Here is a 19,911-nt window from a genome sequence, read left to right as displayed (position 1 = left end):
CAAAGTAGCTTAGTAAAAGGATATAGTGATCGCGCCGGATGGCGTAGCAGAAGCTGAGGCGGCTGAAGGCGCGGCGTCCTCTTAGCAGTCCTGCTGTAGGCTTGTCAACGGCAGGCGAAAGACTACAACAATCCGGAGGATCCAGCGAAGAGGAGGTCTTCGCTGAAGGAGATTAAATCTAAAGGAACTCGTATGACGGGGTGCCCATTATATAGCCTGGCTATGCTAATTTCGGCGGCTCTGAGCGCTAACGCAGCGGCGCCCATTGGTCGCTGCGTTCAGAGTCGCCCGTCATTGGTTAGAGCAGTTGCGCAGCACAGCCAATGACCGAGCTGCCTCGCTCATTACTGTCTGCTGTGCAGCTGCAATGCGTTTTACATAAAGACTTCAATATTTCTCGAAACGGAGTTTCCCTTATCGAGAGGTCTCTCCTATTGTGTAAGTAGCTTACGCTTATGGGAAAACTCCATTTCTCGAGAAATATTGAAGTCTTTATGTAAAACGCATTGCAGCTGCACAGCAGACAGTGATGAGCTGAAGCAGCTCGGTCATTGGCTGTGCTGCGCAACTGCTCGAACCAATGACGGGCGATTTAGAACGCGCCACCAATGGGGCGCCCGCTACGCGCTCATAGCCTGCTGAAATTAGCATATGAGGGCTATATAATGAGCATCCCGTCATTCGTTCTTTAGATTTAATCTCCTTCAGCGAAGACCTTCTTCGCTGGATCCTCCTGATTGTTGGAGTCTTTCGCCGCCGTTGACACACTTACAGCGGGACTGCTGAGAGGACGCCGGCACCTTCAGCCGCCTTCGAAGCCTTCTGCTACGCCATCCGGCGCGCATCGCATATCCTTTTTCTTCTGCAAGCGTTCGCCCACGCGATGCTTTTTAGAATTAAAAGAGTCATTTTCCAAGGCGTTGTTTCAAATGCCTTCAGCCTGCGCCTCGTGCAGAGGCCCTCTTCACGACGGAGATCGGCACGTCCTCTGCACTCGCTGCCTGGGTCTGGACCATGCAGAAGCTGCACTCATTCAGGGCGGATGCCCTGAATGCGACTCCTTGGGCCTCGCCGAGCTGCGCGCTCGCTTTGCCGTTTTCACCGCAAGCAAGCCGGCTGCCCCTGTGCTGCCAACTCTGTTCGAGCCGCGCAAGAAAAAGCGCTGCTCACAGAGGCTGCCAGAGCACCCCGACTTCGGTGATGTCACGCCGGCTCAGTCCCCGCGTGCATCGCCGCTACCAGATGTCTCCCCGCAGCCGGTCCATTTCACGGGAGTGGACCTGCACCCCTCCAACGAAGCGGTGGGTCTCGTCTCGTTCGGCGCATCAGGGGACGACGATGGAAAGGATGACAGCCTCTCTCGACGCACTTGATCTGCATTTGATGGCGGTTCTACAAGTGTTTCAAGCCAAACTTCTCCGCTCTATGGACGAGTCTGGACCTGAACCTGATGCTTTTAAGGACCTGCGCAGTGCTACGGACGTAGCTCTGCGAGCCACAAAGGCCACCGCCCAATCCATTGGCCGGGCCATGGCTAACTTGATCGTCCTTGAGCGCCATCTGTGGCTAGCACTAACGGAGATGAAGGACGCGGATAAAGCACCCTTCCTTGACGCACCTGTCACTCCGAGCGACCTGTTCGGACCTACGGTGAGAGATTTCACGGAGCGCTTCACTGCGGCACGGAAAGATTCGCAAGCTATGCATCACTTCCTGCCTAAGGCTCCAGCTCATCTCAAAAACCGCCCCAGCAGCAGCAGCGAGCCAGGGCAGAGCCACCCGTCTCCCAGCCGAAGAGCAGACCGGAGAAGGACGCTCGACGGCGCTCGCGTTCCGCTGGCCGAAGAAAGCCGCAGGAGCAACGAGGCCCTCGACCCAGAATCACCCTGAATACGGAGCCTCGTAAATCTTCCTAGCAGCAGGAAGAAAAAGAGGAAGTACGTGTCTCGCAGATGCCAGACTGCTTCCTCTCAAACATTCAAAACATTACCCAGTCCCCTTACAGGCGGCTGGAAATGTCTATACAGCAGTCAATGGGCCAGTCATAAAACTCGCTCACCTGCAATCAAACGCCGTTTTTACGGCAACACAGAAATCACCAAAAGAGTCATTTTCTGCCTGTGTCACTAGGGGTTCGCATGTCCACACTAAAGTGCGCATTCCCACATATCAATACTGTCCAAACAGTGCCAAACACCTCCCCAGCTCAGGCTGGATGTCTCAAACATGTAGATCGTGTGCCTATTGTCATGTATGCACCGCTACACATTTACATTTTACATTTATGCATTTGGCAGATGCTTTTATCCAAAGCGACTTACAGTGCACTTATTACAGGGACAATCCCCCTGGAGCAACCTGGAGTAAAGTGCCTTGCTCAAGGGCCCAACAGTGGCATCTTGGTGGTGCTGGGGCTTGAACCCCCGACCTTCTCGTCAGTAACCCTGAGTCTCAACCACTGAGCCACCACTGCCCCGCAAGTGCCGTGCACACAAGCACTGTTCCCACAGTTATAAACACTTCCCCAGTGAAAACGGGAAGTGCTATAAGTGTAGCGCGTGTGCCTGCTGTATTGCACGCACCCCTACACACAGCTACCCACACAGTTTCAAACAGCTATGCCGCAAACATCACAGATGTAATGCGCGAGCTAAGAAACTCCCCGCTAAATGCGGAAAGCTTTATGAACGTGGCGCGCGTGCCCATAATGATGAATGCACCCCCACTTCAAAACACTGTTCATACAGTTTCAAGCACTCATGCTGTCAGCATTTTGGAAATAGCGCATGTGCCTGTACTCTCACACGCACCTCTGCACTCGGCATTCAATACAGCTGCTCAGCGCACACCTGCGCCTCTGAGAGCCGTAGATTCTGTGTTAGCACAAAGCGATTTGCCGGCGGGGCCCATACGTCACTGCGACACACCCCCAGCCGGCATTCAGCCCATATCTGTGCGAGCAGAAGCCTGGGAAAAAATCCCTGACATGCCGAAATGGGTTTTGAACATAATAAAACACGGATACTCACTTCAATTCGCTCAGAGACCACCCCGCTTTTCAGCGGTGGTCGAGACGAAAGTGAGGAAAGATGTGTCACATGTTCTACGCACCGAGGTGCTCAAACTGATAGAGAAGGGCGCTATAGAAACTGTTCCTCCCTCTTTGAGCGAGGCGGGTTTCTACAGCCGCTATTTTCTAGTCCCGAAAAAGGACGGTGGCCTTCGCCCCATCCTGGATCTCAGACATCTGAACAAAGCGTTAATGATTCGCTCGTTCAGAATGTTAACAACCAAACATATCCTCGCGCAAGTTCACCCCGGGGGTTGGTTTCTATCAGTGGATTTGAAAGACGCTTACTTTCACATCCCGATAGCGCCTCATCACAGGCCTTTTCTGAGATTCGCTTTCGAGGGACAGTCATACCAGTACACAGTACTACCATTCGGCCTATCATTGGCCCCCCGTACATTCACGAAATGTATGGATGCAGCACTTTCCCCCCTGAGACAGCGGGGAGTGCGGATACTGAATTACCTCGACGATTGGCTAATCATAGCACAATCAGAGGTTCAGTTAATGACACACAGATCTTAGACTATCAGCCATTTACAATGCCTGGGTCTGAGAATAAATTTTGCAAAGAGCGTGCTATCCCCCAGCCAGAATATTTCTTTTCTGGGAATAGTGCTAGACTCAGTGCAGATCAGAGCGCGCGCTCTCTATTCGACGCCTTGCAACATCGTTCAGAACGGGTGCGCACGCCCCCGTCAAACGATTTCAAAGAATGCTCGGTCTCATGGCCTCGGCATCAGCTGTACTCCAGCTAGGATTGTTGCACATGCGTCCTCTCCAGCGCTGGCTCAAGAGCCACGTCCCCACTCACGCGTGGCGCTCAGGCCACTTTTTGATCAGAGCGAATCACGGCTGTATAAAAGCCCTGACGCCCTGGAAAGCCATAAAATGGTATCAAACCGGCATGAGTCTGGGTGTGAATACGCGGAGAAAAATGATAACGACAGATGCCTCCAAAATAGGATGGGGGGCCCTTTACGAGGGCAGGCCTGTTTCCGGTTTTTGGTCAAACCCGGAAAAGCGCCTACACATAAACTGTCTGGAAATGAAAGCGGTCGCCTTGGCTCTCAGAGCCCTGCTTCCGTACCTGCAAAACGAACACGTCCTGGTCCGAACGGACAACATGACGGTAGTTTCGTATATAAATCGCCAAGGTGGACTCAGGTCGAGCTCCCTGCACTCTATGGCCAGGGAGCTCATCCTATGGTCACAACACCACCTGCGCTCGCTAAGAGCAGCGCACGTGCCAGGCGTCCTGAACCAAGGAGCGGACATGCGATCCAGAGACAAAGTTCTCCCAGGAGAATGGTCTCTCCACCCTCGGACGGTTCAGTGGTTATGGCGAACCTTTGGCGAGGCAGAGGTCGACCTCTTCGCCTCCAAGGAAAACGCGCACTGCCCTCTCTTCTTCTCAAAAAGCACAGATGCGCTCTCCCAAATCTGGCCGAGCCGCCCCTTGTATGCTTTTCCCCCGATCACGATGCTGCCTCAGGTCATCAGTCGGATCAGGGAGGTGAAATGTGCAGTGCTCCTGGTAGCCCCAATCTGGAAAAACCAGACATGTTTTCCAGAGCTGGTATAGATGATGCAATCTGCCCCATGGCCGATTCCGCTGAGGCAAGACCTCCTTGGACAGGCCAGCGGGATGATTCTTCATCCCCGCCCCGATCTGTGGGCCCTCCATGCATGGCCCCTCAACGGGTTCCCGAGAACCTCCCCAGTGGAGTTCTGAAAACCATTGCTGAGGCACGAGCCCCCTCTACGAGGCGCTTGTATGCCTAAAAGTGGAAAGTGTTCAGTGACTGGTGTGATACCAAGAGCTTAAAACCCAAAACGTGCGAGATACCGAGTGTACTCGCCTTTTTGCAGGAGCTGCTGGAGGCGGGCCGCACACCCTCCACGCTCAAAGTCTATGTGGCTGCCATAGCGGCGTCACACAATCCTGATAAAGGACATTCATTAGGAAAAAAACGATCTGATCGTTCGTTTCCTAAGAGGCTTAGGAGGATGAACCCTCCTCGCCCACCTTCGGTGCCGATCTGGGACCTGGCCACGGTCCTGGACGCACTCAAAGGTGCCCGCTCGAACCTCTCCGAACCGTGCACCTCAAGCAGCTCGCTCAAAACCACGCTCTTGCTGGCACTTCGCTTCAGTTAAAAGAGTGGGCTGACCTGCACGCGCTGTCATCAAGCGCTGCTTGCCTGGAATTTGGACCTAACGACTGCAGAGTTGTCCTTAGGCCAAAGCACGGGTACATTCCTAAGGTGCTCTCTACACCCTTCAGAGCACAGGTGATATCTCTGGCAGCTTATCGTCTTCAGCAGACGAGGCGACGTAGAATTTACTCTGCCCGGTCAGGGCGCTCAGAGTATATTTGGAACGCTCTGCCCTGTTCAGACAGATGGAACAATTATTCGTATGCTTTGGCGGCCGAACTAAGGGTCTCGCTGTCTCAAAGCAACGAATATCGCGCTGGATAGTGGATGCTATAGCGCTAGCTTATGAAGCCAAGGGCCTTCAATGCCCCTTAGGCGTCAGAGCTCACTCTACGAGGAGCATGGCCTCCTCGTGGGCATGGTCGAGTGGGATACCTATTGAAGATATTTGTGCGGCGGCAGGCTGGGCCTCGCCTTCGACATTTATCAGGTTTTATAACCTACAGGTCCCTCACTACATTCCAACATTCTATCAGTCTGACTGTGGAATGAACTGGAGTATGTACATGCTGGGCATTATCTCCTCCCTTATAAGGTCCATCTCTGACCGGCTTAGAGGGTTTATTATGCGTACCAGTACACAAAAAACTCAGTACATAAGATACGTATTTGTGTTTGTACAAGGAGCACCCCACCTTGTAGGTAAGGGCGCCCTGTCATACCCCACTAAATAGCTCAGCCTCTGGCCGGCTTGTGGAACATCACTTTGCTTTAAGGCTCAGGCACCCGCCTCTGGCTTTATACAGCTGAAGTCAGCACGCACGGCGTTTACATGGGGTTCCCATAGCGTAAGCTACTTACGCAATAGGAGAGACCTCTCGATAAGGAACGACTCGGTTACTAACGTAACCTCGGTTCCCTGAGAGAGGGAACGACTATTGCGTAAGCTGCCGTGCCTGTGCTTGGTCAGTCGCTTCAGTCGATTGAACCTAAAGAACCGGAATGACGGGATGCTCATTATATAGCCCTCATATGCTAATTTCAGCAGGCTATGAGCGTGTGAAAGCGGGGCGCGCCCCCAGTTCTAAATCGCCCCGTCATTGGTTCGAGCAGTTGCCGCAACACAGCCAATGACCGAGCTGCTTCGCTCATCACTGTCTGCTGTGCAGCTGCAATGCGTTTTACATAAAGACTTCAATATTTCTCGAGAAACGGAGTTTTCCCATAGCGTAAGCTACTTACGCAATAGTCGTTTCCTCTCTCAGGGAACCGAGGTTACGTTAGTAACCGAGTCGTTTTTCCCATAGCATAAGCTACTTACGCAATAGGAGAGACCTCTCGATAGGGAACACAATTTTCGCGTTGTAGTGTGGACTGTGAAAACTGAAGCTTTGAAAAACTATGACGTGTTTTTAGTCATGTGATAGCGGTGCTGTTGTGCCTGATACTCGTTGTTAAAAATTAAATGTCACTTTGTACAACCTTCACATTGCATTCCTTCAAAGGCGAAGGGAAGATTACTCGGAATAGGTGTCCGGCAACAGAACACGAGGACAATTGCGTTTCAGACCGTACATGCAGTTGGGATTTTCCGCATGCGCAGTGACATGATTTTATTTTTTTAACATGAAGCATTTTTATACGTTTCAGTGTGGCCGAGCAACTTTTGGAAAGCGCTTGAAAACATTAGTGTGGACAGAGACCATTTTGAAACGAAAACGCCATGTTCAAATGTATCCGGATTAATGTAGACGTAGCCTCAGTCCTATTACATTTGTTTGAAATTACATGTGAGGTGCAACACAATCACTTATGAGTCATAGCACTAAAATCAAAATGATCTTTCCTAATTATTTCAAGGATTGTAAAACTAGAGCAAGGTATGATAGGACTAACAACTAACTAGAAATTTTGGTGCATTATTTCCCATGAATTATGTCTTGAACATATGATTATGCTGTATAAAAACAGTCATGGATTTACTCATTAATCAACAGACCTTATGCATAAGTTAAAGGAATATTAAATACATTAGTTAAGCATCTGTGGCATGATTTATACATAATGCATCATAATTTTGACTCTTCTCTCATTCGTTCTCACAATATGTATGCAACCATACAAGATGACATAGATAGAAGGAAATTATCTTTTTATTGTTTTATTGCCTATAGGGAAATGCATTTTATCAGTTTAAATATTTAGAACATTGCTAATTACTACATTAGGCTACATTCTTTTTGCTTTACCACTGAAGAAAGCAACACATTGAGGAAGGACTCCCCCTGCAGGAGCATACATGTAAACACAACAAAATGGTGTCAATCTCAAGAAAAAAACAAGAACTTCTTGTGATTATTTCTCTTTATTGCAGATGTGGTTGGCTGTACAAACTCAGAGATTAAACTTCCATTTCCATCAAACCAGAATGATTGTGTCTTAGTATGAACATCAGTGTTTGGAATTGGACCAAGCACCGGATAGTACAGCTATTTTTACATGATTTCTCCCACCTCACTGTCCATCATTACGAGATTTGTTTGAAAATCAGGAAAAGTCATTTTTAACTTTTAATTTTTAAACCATTTGTTCCATTTCCATTAACAGTGTTTTTTTCATTTCATAATTGATTGACATGTCAGATTCTGTATTATTCATATTTAGCCTGTATTTGAAATAAAATATAAAAGAATAGCTAGTTATTAGACATCTTACTTGTTTCAGAGCTGTTTGCTTGGTTTCACTGGGCTTTGAAATGTTATTGATCATTCCTCACATAAATTTATAGCATTCCTTTAATCATGTGATCAACATGTTCGGTTCATTTACTATCTCATGTAATAATTTTTTTCACACATCATGTTTGCTAATGTTTTTCTTTTTTTTTATCACTAGTTGCAATGTTTGCCCAAGCTCATATCAACTCTTGATATCTGTGACAATCAATAAGTTAATTGTTGTCTTAATACTCTTCTACACGGATTACCTGGCCCTTAGTTTGCATTTAATTTGATACCTAATTTGCTCCCATGTAGAAGTAACAACACGTTGTTCATCGTGATTAACAACTGTGTAGTCTCCTTAACAAATTTACTAAACAGTAGAATTGCATGCTTGTTTTTCTTTCCCAAAGATAATGCATAGATTTTGATGCCAAGTTTATTTCCATTAAATACACAAATATTGGCAACAAAATAGGACACTGCATACTGCTCTGCATGTTTGCAAATATTTCATGCACAACTGTAAATTGGGGTTGTGTCCATTTACAGTGGGCTCTAAAAGTCTGATACCACATTGGGATTTTTTCATTAAAACCAGGAAATAAACTAAGTTTTAGGATTTTGAAAACACAAACAAAGAAAAGTTATATGGAGTATAAAGATTCTTCACTATTTCTAGGTCACTAATCAACATTGACCATGCTTCCCCCAAAAGGTCAGATTTCCTTGCTTCCACTGAAGCACATGATATGCTCTTTGAAACATTCTCGCATCATGCTGGAGAACATGGATCATCAGGTTTTGCACATACTTGTACAGTCCGTGCCATCACTAATGCATGCTGTCATTAAAGAAAAAGAGGGACAGACAAAATTCTGAATAGAAAAAAAACGCAAAATAAAAAAAACATTTTCACTAGTGGTCTCAGACTTTTTGACTCCACTGTACACAAACAGAAAACTGAAGTGAACCAGATTTATTTACATAAATTGTGACCCCATATAAACTGACTGAAGTTTCATGCTCAATGTTTCAGGCTCAAATTATTTTTCACTATGTACTGTATAATATACAGTATTTAATAAAGTTATAAGCTCCACATAGGCCTATCTCATTTAAATAGTTTTGCTTTCAATGCCATTTAAATATACACAAATTTAACTGCTATTTGTTGGATTAAACAAACCAAACACCAAACCCGGCTGTTGCTTCTGCTACTGCCCCCCTTCACATTCAAACGTGGACAGTTTTTGGAACGCAGCTCAATGGGGTGTGGTTTGAGCTATCTCCCAGCCGGCAAGTACCCATGACAACTATTTGAGCCTGCTGGCAACTCACTGTCTTCGCATGTTGGTGTTGCCATGGTAACTCCCCGCGGGACTCCCCCTAGATGAGGAGGGGCATCCAGTTGACTAACCCGCTCTTCGCCAGAGAGCTGGAGCGAGAAGTAGTGCTGTGGATCTGAGAAAAACCAAAACCTCAAGAGGCCTAACGCTGTGACTCACCAAAACAAGCTGGGGGAACAACCAAACAATGGCACTTCAACATTCTGAGCTGGTGAATTAGCTTGCTGATGTTGTATTAATAATTACTCAAAGTAGTTTTAAAACCTTTATCATAATGTGTTACAAAAATGAAAGTAAAAAATCATGTAGATTTGTTCAGTTCCCTAAAAAAACCCAGTAGACCTGACATCGCTCACAAACATCACAAGACACTAACAATTTCAATATTACTCCTGATTATTTAAATAAATACATAAATGCAAAGAAAAAAGCTACACACTCTCATGGCGAAATCGGAAGGATTCATACGACTTCTCTAAAATTGGCTAATTCATATGATATTGAACAACTTTCACTACAGCCAATGATGTCGCTGGACATCATTTCCATCTAATACACAACGATTACTTGCTTCTGCCACACACACCAGTTCCTATCATGTTCACACACTCTACTGATCGGTTAGGTTTAGATAAGGGGTTTGGGTAAGGCCACAATATTAATAAGCATGTCCTTAACAGCTTGTGCGCAGAACTCGCGCTTCCGGGCATTTGCACGTGATGAAATCGTACAAATTTATATGAACGAAATCATACGAAATAGCCAACTCCTAAAATATGTACACATTTTCATGAGGGTTGGAAAACAGACACCTTAAAAATGTGTGTTAACATGCATTTTAGGTTAACAATAAGCTACATGACCAGTCCAACCATGAAAGTATATTTGTGCTAGGTGTATATAAACAGAGCTTTGGACTGAGCATTATTAAAGTAATCTTTATACCCTACATAAACATGTCTCATAAACATCAATTTTACTTAGATTAAGACTCAAATCCCAGATGTGTTTTTTTCTGTAGCAGGCTAAGTGCATTCAAAATGCAACAATTTATCTATTTTTCTGCAAAGTAACCCAATTTCAGCAATTTAAATGCTTCTTCACCATCTAAAACAACAATGAAGCAAATGAAAGGCCTTCTAAAGAGAAAAGGCAAAACCTACATAACATTTATTTGCATTTTGTATTAATTTGCTTTTTGATTTTGTAGTATAATACACCTTTTTGAAATGAAAGACGGCTCTCTCCTTTACAAATTTAATAACTTTTCACAGAAAACATATGCCATTTCAGGTGTCAATGTATGTGTTGAAAAGTTTTATTAATCCATAAAATGCATTTTTGTTTATCATCATATAAAAGTGACAAGGCCTTTTGTTTGCAATATGAAAGTCAATTAGATCTACTCTAATGCAAATGTATAATTGTCTAATTACTTGCAAATCGTGCATTACTATGGCAACTACTACAATACAATTACTATTCAAATCAGACTACTATGACTGGTACAGCACTTGCAGTGGTTGCCTTTAGATAAGAAATCCACTGTTTTAATGCTGCATACACAAATAAACAAAATGCCTATTTATGGAATTCACTGAAGCACCCTCCTCTACACAGGTGCACGTTGCAGATCTTACAGCCAAAAACACTCTCATGTCTCAGGCCTTTGTTTGTGCAGTTCCGACAGCGACGTGACCGTTCTGACATGCGCTCAAGGCAGTGCCCATACTCCAGGGGTGAATCTGCATGCCGTTTGCGGGCGGCTCGTTCCATGCCCCTTGCCCCCTGATAGTCACCAATCAGCTGCTGTGCCAGGCGAATACGGAAATGACGTTGTGTAAACTGTTTACCATTAAAGCCTGCTGGTGGTGACCCTCCTCGACTCTCACGCAAAACCACATAGGCATTGACGATGCAGAGGTTAATATAAAACCACAAAAAGTAGCGCCACCATTTTTTGCAAGGCCTCCCAACGTGGTAGCACTCCCTTAGCTGGTCACATAGGTCTACACCCATCATGTTCTCCTGGTATAAAAGCAGAGGGAGCGGACGTGTTATCGCAAGCCCTGCTATACCAGCACAGTCTCCATCACTCGCATCTCCTTCTCGCTTGCCCGGCCCGATGCCCACAATGCCAGGTGCAGAGTTGGATGAAAGGCAGCTAACGATTTTGGCATCCCTCGTGACGGTGGCCACAAGGTTGCCATGTTGACACTGATAGAACTCACCCGTTGCGAGTTTTCCAACATTGCGAGGTTTGAGGTCATCGGGATAGCCACGGCGGCATGGGTTGGTTGGGCCACAGGCATAGAGCCCTTGATGCAGTAGATGCTGCAGCAGGGCCACAGATATGAAGAAGCTGTCCATGAAAAGATGGTGGTGCCTACCCTCAAGCCCCCTCACCAGTGACACCACTACTTTGTGGCCCACAGCAGCAGCTGCCAGATCGTCACTAGGCTTCCCAACATATATATGAGTGCGGTGGCAGTAGCCTGAGCGAGAGTCACAAAGCATCCACACCTTAAGGCCCTTTCGCAAAGGCTTGGAAGGCATGTACTGTGTTGGGGAAAAGCGGCCCTTTGTGACAATAGCACATTCATCAATAGTCAAACAACGGTTAGGTAGATAGGCATCCCAAATGGTATTTCCAACCATATCCAGCAAAGGGCGAATTTTGTAAAGTCCATCGTAGCCCAGCTCACCTTTGGAAGGCTCGGACTCGCGGTCACACAAGTGCAGATTTTGGTTGAGTTTTTCAAAACGCCGGGCAGTCATTGTTTTTTTAAATCCAGCATTGCCTATGAAAATGTCACTTGCCCAGTACATGCCAAAATCTGGGAGCTGATTGATACCCATTAGAATGTTAAGACCAACATATGCCTTCATTTCTCTAATGTCAGTTGGGTGCCAGTGGGTGTCGGATCTACCGCTTCTCCTTTGCCGATAGAGGGCGTAGTTGTTTGTTTGTTCTACCATGTGTTCAAACAATGAATCTGGGAAGAGCAACCGGAAATAGTCTAAAGTGTCAGCATCATCCCCTAGCGAGTGCTGAGGGCCACTGTCAGCGGTGAATGGCTCAATTGATATGACCTGGTCAGGCTCTCCCCAGAAATCCGGAGAGGTGCATTCTTCATGAAAGGCATCATACGTGCCAAATAAATCCGTGTGCTCCTCCTCTTCTAAATCTGAAAAATCGATATCCGAATCGGTTGAAGATGTTTCAGAGCAGTTATTGGAAGTCGCATAATAGGAGTCCTCTTCATACTCTTCGTGCGTGATCCCGTTTCCAGTGACTAAAATAATATTGCAGCCGCCTCCCGCGATGTAGCTGGCGGAGTCCGCAGTCTCTTCTTCTGCTGCTGCCGCTGTGATCTCCAGCTCAGTCCCCCCCTTGTTCTCCTGCAGTTCTTCGTCTTCGACGTCCGACTCGGACTTTCTGAAAGGAATCTCGAACCACTTCACGTCGACGGGGAGATTTAACGGAGAGCCCTCGCTGTCGGATACCGCGATTGTTTCTGTGTCAGTGCTAGTTTCCAAAATAGTAAAAAGCTCTCCTCTTTTTCTTGCCGCCATGTCGAGGTATTGAACTGCCCCTGCATGAGTCCTTTATTTATTTCAGTGGGGTAAATATTCGTCAAAACTAATCGCGCATTACAAATCGGCTGAAATGTTCTCGCTGGTGCCCCCGTCAAACGCATTGGTTTCAGAATCACGCTGTTTTGAAGGGTAGTTTCTCATGGTTTCCGCTCTCTCTTCGGTACGCTTTGTAGCGCAGTGTGGCCGCAGACGTCAGAAGCTGCTTGCATGTCCTGCTTTGTAAGGGCGTTTTGCGACTGCAGCTGGTGGGGTTGCTGCTAGTTCGCTAGGCTGGCAGATGGCCCCTGGCTGTTGTAATGCCCGTTGGCACTTGCCACTATCTTTGCCTTGCCACGCACCCCCATGGAACGGCTGATAAAAAGTTAAGGAATTTAATATAGCTATTAAAAATCAAATTAAACAATAATGAGTCATTATAAATTCGTTTCTATTTCTCGAAGAGTTAAAGCAGTGACCTACCAGTTAAGTTCGCGTTGACACGAAGTGGGTAATGGCAACAAACAATGTCTTATTTTGATGCCTCGAGACATACCGGCGTTTCAAGCGTTAAAGAGCCGATAGCGCCAGTTTTTAAATTGAGAATGATAGTGACAAGTGTTCTGACGTTGCACCTTCCTATAGCCTGCCCTATGACAGCACATCCGTTTGTTTGTTTTTGCAAGCCAAATTGTAACTAAACAGGTGAATGATTACAATGATACATACACCTGCATTGGTCATATAACGGGGTTTGCTCTGATAATGTTTTATGAAAGGTGGATCACACCTGGCCTTTCTGCCTAGTTTGAACTATATCAGCATTATACTTCAGTGACCGGGACCTCATTCCAACCCCTGTACCTCATAATTTTTTTTTTAAGCTATGCCCATGCACACCTAGTATTCCTCAACCGTTCTCTTCTGAATATATATATAAAAAAGGCAAAATAATAAAGGCAAAACATTTTTTTTTTTTACTGCTTCGTTACCAATATACTACTTCGTTTTTGTTTGGCACTTCCATAAATAATATTTGTATGATTATTTCTTATCTATATAAGTTTACTATCACATGATATATAGTTATTTGTTTATAACAAGACAAATTAGTACTATATTCATACAAATTACACAGATTTTCTGTATGACAATTGTGAATTATCAGTATTTCACATGTGTGTCCACACATGGATATTATACATGCTATTTCTTACTCAAGGTGGCGCTGACGTGTCAGTGATTGACTTGATTTACATTTGACAATGCTATTAGATGAAGAAGCAACTTGGAAGTAAACTATAGCAAGTGTAACACATAAACAGTATGATTTGGCTATTGTCATTTGGGTGTACTACTGAGATTATGTAAGTAAAAAGGCATGAGAAAATACATAAGTGCGCCTTACGTGTTATACTGTATGTAGCTCATTCATTATATGTTTGACAGCCAGTTGTGTCTCATGAAATTTCAGTGTCAAAGTAATGAATCCTATTAATTTCTGTTCATTATATTTGTTGCATTGTCTCTTTGATATATGACAAATAATACATCAAAACTTATAATAATATATTCTATTTTATTTTCTAATTGTTTTTAAAATGTTTAGAAACTTTGACACCATCTGGGCATTTTGTAGATACATTAGTGATAGATATATGTGCCAAGTCTCTAAAAATCCAAGTATGTAATAATGTTTGGTGAAACACCCATGCATTTAAGGTTTAAACTGACTTGGCTGGATACACTCTAATACAATTAAATTAATAGCCTGATACATAATGTATACAGTAAATATATATTTTTATTTTGTTAAATATTACTAAATTCAGTTTAATGGAATTTTCTTATGAAATTAAAATGCATTAATTTCATATGTATTATATGTATTCATATATATCATATATGTATTAGGATGTGTTTTATTATAACAAAAGTGCTCTTTGAAGAATAATGAACTCAAAAGACATGTGCTTAGCAACCATGATTAGGGTAACCTAACAAGGTACCCATGCTCAAAACTGCCTAAATTGCAGCACATTGTAATGTAAGTGCTTTATATAATTTCATTTGTGCTTGTTGAACACTATATCACTTTGTCTTAATTATACTGAAATAAAGCACTTTTGGTTTTGGCTTGATGACTGAGGGACTAAAGTTTTTTAGAGCATGATTTTTAATCACGCTTTTTATTTAAACTATATGAGGATTTAAAGACACTACAGACATTACAGCATAATTTTCTGTTACAGCATATGTTGCGAAAATCGCTATACAAATATAAATTACATAATTATACTAAAATGAAATGCTCATTTTGAGCTTTATTGTTTGCAATGTTGGCTATTTGGAATCACTCTTTTGAAACTAAAGACACAGAAAAAAACTGAACAGCATTAGAGAAAAAAAAAAATACAAAATACAACTCTCTCCAGCATTTCCAAGCCCCTAGATCAGACAGTGACTCTATTGGTTGGGTGGAGAGACAGTTGACCAATAGAGACACAAAGTACATGAAAGGATGTAGAGAGAGTAAAGTGCGAGAAATGAAGGGGAGGGTTTGTACAGAGTTAAATTATATGTGGCATTGATCTTACAAACCTATTAATTTAATCATCAATGTTGTTGTCTTAGTGTATGATATTTACCTTTTATTTTATTTAGTATCCTGTCTTATCCATATGATCATTTCTGTATTGAGTACCTCATTCAGCAAATGTTCTGTAGCTCACATAAAGGCAAATGGATGGACACAGAAGGCTTATTTATTATATTTTCTTTCACCTGGTATCTCTAACTTATAGTTTACGTGTAGTTCATTAACGGTCATTTTACCAGGTAATAATAAAGAACTACATCCTCTATGCCTTTTTATATTAATGCAGCACAGATCCCAGATGTAACATTACCCAGACATGTTTTGTGGCTTCATCAACCAGATTCTGCAACAATGCAGAATGACAAAGAGTCATTCTGGCACTGACCTTCCCATTGCTCCTTTAGAATAGTAGCAGATGCATCCTGGTCACTGTGAGCCATGGAAGCAACATACTCCACCTGGGCATAAAATATGCTGAGACCACTTTCTGTCCTCCAGACACAAAAATGCTATCCCTCCAATGGTGCGGACTCTTGGTCTGGCTTAGCTGGTGTGCCCCTCTGTGATATGTCTACCCTTAAGAGAAATAGGATACCTGCAGTTCAACCATTCAGAATCAATGTAAGCTAATGATAAGACATGCAGATAAAGTAAGATGAATGTCTTATTTTCTAATCCAACTGTGAAAGTATATACTGGCATAAGTCATCTACTGTTTTGATGCTCTTTTTGTGGCACATACTTATTCCGTGAAGATATTAGCATACTGTCTCTAAAATAGGATTAAACACCCCTGAGATTCAGGCAAGCTCTGCCAGAGGGATACCTTACTCTTAATTACATCAGTGTTACTTCATTATCTATTTCATGTTCCAGATGAGGTCTCTACTCAGCTGAGGACTTGAGCAAACAGGGCCACTGGAACACAGAGATATCCAACCCTTAAAAAACTTAAAAAATTGTATTTGACTTAAAGTTTCTTTGACTACACACACACACACACACACACACACACACACACACACACACACACACACACACACACACACACACACACACACACACACACATTGCATAAATACATTTTAATATAGATTGTTTTGCAGACCTAAACATGTTGCCTTACCAATAATGACCACTGAATGGCGCTATAGTGCAACATACAGTATACAAAAGAGCCGTCTTCTCAGCTCAGGTTATTCCAGAAGATGAGTATTGCCTTGTCTATATCTAACATTCTGATTAAAAAAAAAAAAGAAAAGAAAAATTAAGTTAAAAGTCATAAGAATTAACTAACCGATCAACTAATATTTAGCTTTAAGTCACGAATGGTGCATTTCCAGAAAACAACAACGACGACGACAACAACAACAACAACAAAAAAACAACACTTCATACAATTAACAGTTTTGCTTCCTCAAAACTGGTTTGAATTCTCATAGAGAACTGCTCTGAGATACCCCTACACACACCCTGGGAGGTAAAGGCCATCTAGCCATCTTTACTCTTTTGTGGTCAAAACACATGTTTCTAATTAGTGGTTAGAATGGCGATGAACTGTGTTAGTAATGGTTTTGGATCGACTCAACTAAGGTTTTTTTGTATTCCTGCAAAAAAATAAATAAACAAAATCTCACCATAACTAATCTTGACTGTAGAGAAACACTCTTTTTTTTTGGCCAATATGATTTTTAATTTTTTGAGATGGCGATTTCAAAGGCACTGGATATTGGCCCAAACCGTGGATTAGTGGACAGTTTATATGAGTTAAAACTTTACATAAGTAGAAGACCTATACAGCAAATTGCCCATTTCAAAACAAAATATGAAAATAAAGCATTATGTGTTCTGTAATTCAAACAGATACTGTGATGTACTGAGACTTTATAGGCATGTGATCGTGACGAATGTGGATCTGGACTTTATGTAGTATGGCATCACATTCCTCCTTAACTAAACATCATTCAGAGAGTTTGTTTCTCTGTTCACCTTCACACAGCTCTTTTAAGACTGAAAATGCAAATGGAAAGAAAGCTGTGTCAGATTACTGGCAGTTAAAATTATTTGAAATGTAATCTAGTTTTGGATTGCTTCCTGTATGATTGGCTTTAACTCCAGTCTCTCTTATTGTGGTGTACTATCACTTTGAAGTGAAATTGTTCTTTAGAAACAGAGTTTCGTTTAAATATCTATCTGACTTACAAACACAGCATGTATAGGATATTTTTTAGGGCTTTCATTTTGAAATTCAACATCAGACTGCTCTGACATTCTACCATTCTGAATTGTAAGTGTTCTTTGGAAACGGAGTTTCTCCATGTCCGTCTGTCATTTTAATGCTTAAAAATCAAACGTTCTTTGGAAAGGCATTCTTTATGATTAATTTATTATTAAGTTTGCAGGCGTTTTCTTATATATATATATATATATATATATATATATATATATATATATATATATATATATTCTTTTTAATTTTTGTTTTATTTGTTTATTTATTTTTTCATTCATTCATTATTGACAGACAGACTGTCTTAATCTGAAATTATGTTCACTGGAAGGTTGCTTTTGAAATCAGTTCTTACAATCTCTTATCATGATGCATAGTGTATACGCGTACCGCAAAACAGCGCGGTGCCTAGCTTGACCATGTTTTTCTAAGTGCAGGCTGGCCTGAGCACAATTTTAAACCTATGTGGGTTTTGTGTTATTCTTCTTTCAAGAGGAAAATTTGACTTAATTCACAGTAAGACAAAATTGATATCGAAGATCAGTCAGAAGTCAGCAGAATAAGACAAAGTAGGATAATGAACAAATATTGTGTCCTATTATTGGGGATGAGGAAATAACTTTAACCCTTAACGCTTCAGGTCACACAATGTCAAATGTAATATGCTGTTTTAAACAGGTATAAAACAGAGGGCATATTGTGGTTGTGTAGCATTGTTGAATGCAGATACAAACCATAAAACAACTGTCAAACGATTTAATAGACATATAAATAGAGGGACCGATACACAAGAAAAACTGTGTGAAAATGGCACTTTATCACACACCGACACCATACCAAAGTGACCGAACTTCAGCACAAACAAGAAGACAGCTCGCGACCCAGGCGCACGGTGCAAAGCGGGACAGACACAAAGACATTGATTATCAACGTGTGTGCATTCAGTCAAGATGACATATGTGCGATGCACCCACGTCAATAACAGACATACAAGGAGTATGAATGTCCAGGTCTCGACACAGACCGGAATCGAACTAGACAGGAAGTCAGGACCAGACATAATTCTCCAGACAGGAAACACAACAGACAGAAGAGCACATGGCTTCTGTTATATTCTCTGCCGCGCCCTCTTCTGTCTGTTGTGTTTTGCTCATACAAAGACAGACATAGGTGGAAAATGCCACGGCCCTCTCAGACCAAAACCCAGACTGACAGAGAGACAGGATCATGAAAAAATCTTTCACACAGTCTGCCGTCATACTGTGGTGTAGTGATAAAGTGCCATTTTCACACAGTTTCTACCTTCAGAGAACCTGCTGACAACATTTACAGACAAACATTTCAGTAAGTGACCAAGGCTAAAGAAGTGATAGGCTAAAGTTTATGGGAAAATGTAAAAGTTCTTAGAATTGTTTTTGCACAAGTATTTCCTTGTACTAAACGATCAAAGGTTTGGGAAGTTTTCAAAGATCCACTATGATGTAAATGTAGCCATGTTTCTAAGTAAGTTGGATGTCAATAATTTGTCAATTTAAAGAACATGAGAAATGTTGACTCATTGTCATTTCAATATGGGAGAAAATAAATAATTCCATTGTGTTTTGAAAAACAACTACACCACCCTAGGATTATTTATCTATCTGACATTTTTATTAACTTGTATCACCACATATTGCGTATGAAGTGTATTATTGCAATTAAATATGTTTGCCTGTTTGTGAACATCCTGAAATTAAATTAAAAGTTATGTTGCCTTTAATTTATGCTGCCTGTCATGATTAAAGAACAGTCACACATCTTTCCTTACAGTGACAAAATAGGCACATTGTTGTACATTCGCTAGAAATACTCTGGAAAGAAAATGTTTTTATTTTTTTATTTTTAAATAGTCAAAAAGATTGTTTGCCAATTTTATATTGAAGTTACATCGGAACAATTCTTTCCAAATTTTGCAGGAGATTGGCATCCAAACTGATCAGTTTATGAAAATGGAGGCATTTTATCTCCTCAAATATTAGCAAAATTTTTGGAACAGGAGAAACCCCCTTTATAAAAAGCTAGCAAAGTAGATTTGTTTGCTACACATTATGCATCAATCAGGGGCTACTTTTGCTGTTGTTACAGTATATACAGTATTTTAGTCATAATATGAGTACTGAAACCTAACACATTTAGCTTTAGTGCTCCTATAGATCATTTGATTCTTAT

General features: G+C 42.6%; 1 protein-coding gene across 1 annotated transcript; it reads right to left on the bottom strand.

The window, feature by feature from the left end:
* Nucleotides 1–10,541: 10,541 nt before the first annotated feature.
* LOC127629827 (piggyBac transposable element-derived protein 4-like) lies at nt 10,542–14,881 on the bottom strand. Its single transcript, XM_052107092.1, has 2 exons — nt 13,358–14,881; nt 10,542–13,249 (listed from the first exon to the last, which is right to left on the bottom strand). The coding sequence occupies exon 2, from the start codon at nt 12,872–12,874 to the stop codon at nt 10,880–10,882; it is 1,995 nt and encodes a 664-aa protein (XP_051963052.1). The 5' UTR covers nt 12,875–13,249; nt 13,358–14,881; the 3' UTR covers nt 10,542–10,879.
* Nucleotides 14,882–19,911: the final 5,030 nt, after the last annotated feature.

The sequence above is a fragment of the Xyrauchen texanus genome, chromosome 3, assembly GCF_025860055.1.
Source record: "Xyrauchen texanus isolate HMW12.3.18 chromosome 3, RBS_HiC_50CHRs, whole genome shotgun sequence".
In the NCBI taxonomy this organism is placed as follows: domain Eukaryota; kingdom Metazoa; phylum Chordata; class Actinopteri; order Cypriniformes; family Catostomidae; genus Xyrauchen; species Xyrauchen texanus.
Note: the sequence above shows the minus strand (reverse complement) of the source record. Positions and strands in the feature narration are given on the sequence as shown.

Coding starts and splice junctions, on each gene's coding strand:
- LOC127629827 (XM_052107092.1), bottom strand. CDS start 12,874: ATGGCGGCAAGAAAAAGAGGAGAGCTTTTTACTATTTTGGAAACTAGC.